Here is a 6,000-nt window from a genome sequence, read left to right as displayed (position 1 = left end):
AACCAAACAGTGATCAGAGAGCCCCAAAGCTGCCTGTGGAACAGAGTGATATGCATTCTTTATTGTGGTATAACAGTGATCCAATATATTACTGTCTCTGGTGGGACATGTGATGTGCTGTCTGTATTTTCGCAGTTCACAGGAGAGATTGGCTTTATTAAAGTCCCAGAGAATTGATTAAAACAGAGTCCGGGTGTTGTTGTTCTGTCTCTGTGATCTGATCAGCGAGTTTCTGTAAAGCGGAGCTCACGTGCGCTTGCGGAGGAATGTAAATACTGACAAGAATGAAGGAGCAAAACTCCCGCGGCGAGTAGAAAGGCTTAAAGTTAATGAAGAGCCCTTCTAGATCTGAACAGCACATCTTCTTTAACACGGTTACATCTGTACACCACCTCTCATTGATGTAAAAGCATGTCCCGCCGCTGCGTGATTTCCCCGTTGATTCTGCATCGCGATCCGCTCTGAACAGCTGAAAGCCCGGGAGACTCAACGCGCTGTCCGGAATGGCGTCTTACAGCCAGGTTTCCGTGAAACACAGAGCAGCAGAGTTTGAAAAATCCTTATTTGTCCGAGAGAGCAGAAAGAGTTTGTCCGTTTTGTTGGGTAGAGAGCGGAGGTTCACCAGATAGATGCTAGGCAACGGCGTCCTGAATCCGCGCTGCCTGAGCTTCACGAGCGCGCCGACCTGCTTTCCCCGTCTGCGCGTCCTGAAGCATCTGAACAGCGCCGCTGCTCCCCCGACTACAATGTCCAGCAAAACATCAGAATAATCGAAAACCGGTGAAATATCGGGTGGTATGTACTGCCGAATGTCCAGCAATTCGTCTCTGGTGAAACTGATTGCAGGGATATAACTAAAGACAGGACAAACTAACAAAAACATAAAAACAACTGCGGAGCACGCCACGGAGGCAGCCATCACTGTCGGGCGCCATCTCACATATACATATACATACACATACATATATAGACACACACACACACACACACACATATATATATATATATATAGATATATACACATATATATGTATATGTATGTTTGTTTGTAAAATGGCACAGTTTTATAAATATCTGAAAGTACACTCAGTCAGTCAAGCATTATAATATGATAATCAATATTATTTAATGATAGAACTTTAGTTATTAGAATTAAAACTTGATAACCATGTATGAATGCATATTAGTCATTTTAACTGAACTTCGGACTGGTGGTGGTGCTTTTTTGGTCATTCAGTGTTTCTGTAAACAAAATAAAATATTGGGGAAAAACTAACAAAAATACTGATTAGATAATAATGATACGAATTCTACTAATAAGAACAATATAAAACGCACCAAGGATTAATGAGCTACTGGATTCATGAATATTAATCGGGTTGTGTGCGTTCGCTCGAACTGATTTGCTGAAATCAAAACAGGGACGATAATAGGTGAGCGCCAGCCAATGATATTGCCGTTTGCGCATTAGTTCCGCCCACTACCGGAGAAAGCGGTAGTTCTTAAAAGCGGAAGAATTCCAAAGGAACGCAGTTATTTTGACAGGAAAATACAACAAAGAATATCGTTTACATGTAGCGCGCATAGGTAGCGCGTCAATTCTCTCTTTCTCGCTGCGTGTGTGTGAAACAAAGCGACGGCAAGGCGTGCGCCTTCACACTAGAGTTTACGGTACGTTAAATACAGGTATCGTTGCACATCCATTCAGGTTAACTGAAAAACAGTACAGATCGCTTGATGGAGAGTGAAACTGATGCGCTCAGTCAGAGAGTGTTCGGCGAGTGAAAATATATCTGAGCTAAAATTATACTTAGCCTCCAACTCACACACTGGCGAGTAAAGTCTGAGAATTTATGAGCAATTGGCCAATATTAGACATCATTTAGTCGCCCAGAGTGAAGATTTAGTCGCATATGCGAGTGATTTACTCGCAATGTAGAGGGTTGTTTTTGTTAGGAACATTTAGTGATCATCGCTGATAATTTTCATAATGGAAATTTTAGAGTGGCTATTTAAAAAAGTAATGGCAGGTGAAGTTGTGGACTTGTTTTGTCGCATGTCTCAAGAATTAGGAATATAGTGGTGTATTTTCTGTCAGAGCATTTAAATTCAAAGGAGCATCATTCCAACTTGAATGCAGCTGAACAGCTGAGCCACCATGGCAATGGCAGACCGCCTGCAAATAAAAGCCCATAACGCTCAATTTCCTGTTTTTGTTTATTCTGTGGAGCATTGTGTGTGAGTAAACAGACGCAGCTGAGAAGCGAGGGATGTTGTATGGGCACAGAAATGGCTGTATGGGAGAGATAGTGACGTTATCTCCTGGAAAAGCTTTCCCACAAGAAGCAAAATATTGTGGATTTTGTGGATTTGTGTGTGTTTCTATGTGTTTTGTGTAATAGACACAGAAAAACCTTCAGTAAAAGGAAACAAGCAAAATATGTCACATCACTTCCTTTAAACACCTGCAGTGCGAAAATCCTCTTTGTGCATGTGTAGCATAACAATATGACTTGGAAATAGTCTCATTTGTTCATGAGCATTTATAGTACATATGCAACATGTTTGTCTTTTTTAGGCTGACTTTGTAGTACATCATGAGTTGGCTCTTCTACGTGGGTCCTGTTTCATGGGGCTGATCATGTTTGGTGGAATAAGCAGCCTGTTCTACACGCAAGTCAAAGGCATCCTCGCAGTAAGTTTTGCTTTTTCTTTAACCGAGCAAATGAGTTTGTCATCTTAGTAGGTTTAACTGACTTGGTCATAGAAATTACTTGTACTTGTTATGGTGAGATTCATCTTCTTGTGTGGATTTTCTACTCTAGTCAAATTACTTAACTTAAAGACTTCTTTAATGCTTTTTGTAGATAATTTTAGTCTTAGGTTTTCTATCTTTTGTAAAAAAAAAAAAAAAAAAGATTTGATGCATTGATAAAATCTTTATTATTCAAAAGCTCACCAGCAGAGATTACATCATTTTGGTATTTACCCACACACTGAATTGCAATTGGCTTTTCTTTCTTATAACTTTTTAACCATTTATAACGCGGCTGTCCAGTTCTGCTCTTGGAGATCCACTTTCCTGCAGAGTCTATCTCCAATCCTGATTAAACACATCTATGCCAGGTAATCAAGGTCTTCAGAATTACTAGCAGTTTGGTTTCTGCAGCAGGTTGGAGTGAATCTCTGCAGGAAGGTGGCACTCTGGGAGCAGGAACACCACTGATACAGTGGGGCAAAAAAGTATTTAGTCAGCCACCAATTGTGCAAGTTCTCCCACTTAAAAAGATGAGAGAGGCCTGTAATTTTCATCATAGGTATACCTCAACTATGAGAGACAAAATGAGAAAAAAAATCCAGAAAATCACATTGTAGGATTGTCACACATGAGGATTTAATCACGTGCGCCGACATGCGGTTGGATCATTTGTTTCATTCGTTTACTGTTATCATCACCGGCATATTGTCAAAGTGTCTAATTGTAACATTTGGTAATATTTCTATTCAAAATCGCGATTCCTCGATTTCTAAAAAATAAATTCGTGGCAAAACAATAAATTCGAATTATTCTGGAAAATCGCCCAACCCTACGAATAAGTCTCTTGAGTGTTACTCTAACGAATCAACATTTGATGTGAATGTGTCTCTCGAGTTTCAGTTGGAGCTGGAGCCGCATGACACAATACAGCGCATTGCTTGAGGTAGATGTTGATTTTGTTAGTAAATGTTTCAATATATATTGTTGCCTCCTTCGTTCACTATTACACTACTGCTTATATTGCATCTGATACTCTTGTAGCCTAGTTTTGTAACGTAAGCCCACACTTTCAAACCTTTCACTCTTGCCGCGATGACTGATCGCACACATGTGCATGGATATCACGCGCACGTCGAGCAAACGTCGGCCACATCATTCAAGTGAAGGAAAATGACAAGCATCAGCTTCTAATTCGTTGTTAAAGGGATAGTTCACCCAAAAATGAAAATTCTGTCATTAATTACTCACCCTCATGTCGTTCCAAACTCGTAAGACCTTCGTTCATCTTCGGAACACAAATTAAGATATTTTTGATGAAATCGGAGCGCTCTCTGACCCTCCATAGACAGCAACACAACTGTAATGTTCCCAGGTCCAGAAACATAGTAAGGACATCGGTAAAACAGTCCATGTGACATCAGTGGTGCAACTTCAATTTTGCGAATCTACGAGAATACTTTTTGTGCGGAAAGAAAACAAAAACAACATAATTTATTCAACAATTCTTCTCCCCCCGAGTTACGTCTTCCGCCATTTTGGAGAGTTCCCGAAGTGCGTAATCGACGTAATCAGCGTTGTTTACGTTTGGGGGGAAAGTGCGCACATGAACGTAATCTGCGTAATCAGCGTTGTTTACGCTTAGGGGAAAACGTGCATATGCGTTGTGACACTCTAAAATGAAGGAAGACGGTAACTCTGGGGAGAAGAATTGTTGAATAAAGTAATTATTTTTGTTTTCTTTGTGCACAAAAAGTATTCTCGTAGCATCACAAAATTGTGTAAATTAATTGTGTAAAGTAATTAATGACAGAATTTTCATTTTGGGGTGAACTAACCATTTAACATTGAAGTTATATGGAGATAAAACAACGCAAGTATCGATGACAGTATCATTTGTCCTGAAGCTTATCGGTACTCCGGGACTGACCCAATTACGTACCGGTCCAAAAAAATACCGGTTCTCGGTACCCATCCCTACCTACTCACATTTGCATAAAATTGAGCGTTGTTCTGGCTTTCATGACTTCATGTCCACCATTTTTAAAGGAGGTGGTTGTTCCATCACACATAGTACAACATTCAGAGAATAATCTACCTATAATACAGTTTATTTAGTTTGCCAAGTAATACGTAGTAAATTCGCCTTTTTGTGGAGCTACATGCATTGCCTTTAAAGGGTTGGTTCACACACAAATGAAAACCTATAAGATTTACATTCACCTTAGAACACAATGTGAGGATATTTTAATGGGATCTGAGAGATTTCTGTCCCTCCATTGAAAGTTCAAACAACCAAAACTTTGACACTTCAAAAAGTTTATAAAAACATAGTAAACATAATCCATATGATTCTGGCAATTTAATCCAGGTGTTCTGAAAATATGTGATTGCTTTATATTTATTTACATTACAGGTTTAATTTAATTTTAGTTTGTTTTTATTTACATAAACATTGATCAGAGGTCATAAATAAAGCCCATCGAAAATGGTAAACGAAAGTTCAAACATGATTGCTTGACACGCAAGAACCAATTAGGTTTGCGCTCACCCATCAAGCAAGAATGGTTGAGTTTCTGTGTTTCAGTTTTGATGGGCTTTATGTATGCGCTTTGATAAATGATGTTTTGATGTAACCGACTTATTAACACTTCATAATAAGTATACAAAGCACAGTCATTTGCAAACTATTAGTTTATAGTTAATTCATAGTTTATAAACTATTGTCTATTCATTGTTAATACGTTAATTTTATGTACAACTAGTGAGTTCTTCATTCATTGTCACAGTAGTTAACCAATTATTATTGCTTAATTAGCTCGTATGTAAAGACTTAAATGTTTTGTTAACAACTCGTTAACCATAACTAACTGATGTACAATTCATGCAGTAGTAAAGGAGTTGTTAATGGTTACCAGGAGTAAATAGTTGTCACTTACATTAGGTCACAGAAAATACTAAATTAAAGGCAATAACCTACCTTTATTAGACATTAATGGCATTAACGATAAGTGTTTCTAAAATGGTTAGAAACACATTAATTAAGCATATGTTTATCAAGTCACTTTACACATAAATGTTTCTTAATTCTTCTCCCCCCGAGTTACGTCTTCCGCCATTTTGGAGAGTTCCCGAAGTGCGTAATCGACGTAATCAGCGTTGTTTACGTTTGGGGGGAAAGTGCGCACATGAACGTAATCTGCGTAATCAGCGTTGTTTACGCTTAGGGGAAAACGTGCATATGC

The 6,000-nt window shown here is 38.8% G+C and overlaps 1 protein-coding gene across 1 annotated transcript in view; it reads left to right on the top strand.

The window, feature by feature from the left end:
• The window catches only part of LOC107569070 (probable palmitoyltransferase ZDHHC21), a 56,524-nt gene that overhangs the window by 27,921 nt on the left and 22,603 nt on the right, over nt 1-6,000 (top strand). Inside the window, exon 7 of the mRNA XM_016255069.1 lies at nt 2,579-2,695. Within this exon, the coding sequence (XP_016110555.1) occupies nt 2,579-2,695 (117 nt within the window). The remainder of the gene's footprint in view (nt 1-2,578; nt 2,696-6,000) is intronic.

This window comes from Sinocyclocheilus grahami, unplaced genomic scaffold (assembly GCF_001515645.1).
Source record: "Sinocyclocheilus grahami isolate Dianchi unplaced genomic scaffold, SAMN03320097.WGS_v1.1 scaffold1308.1, whole genome shotgun sequence".
Taxonomy (NCBI): Eukaryota; Metazoa; Chordata; class Actinopteri; order Cypriniformes; family Cyprinidae; genus Sinocyclocheilus; species Sinocyclocheilus grahami.
This window is presented reverse-complemented; position numbering and strand designations above follow the sequence as displayed.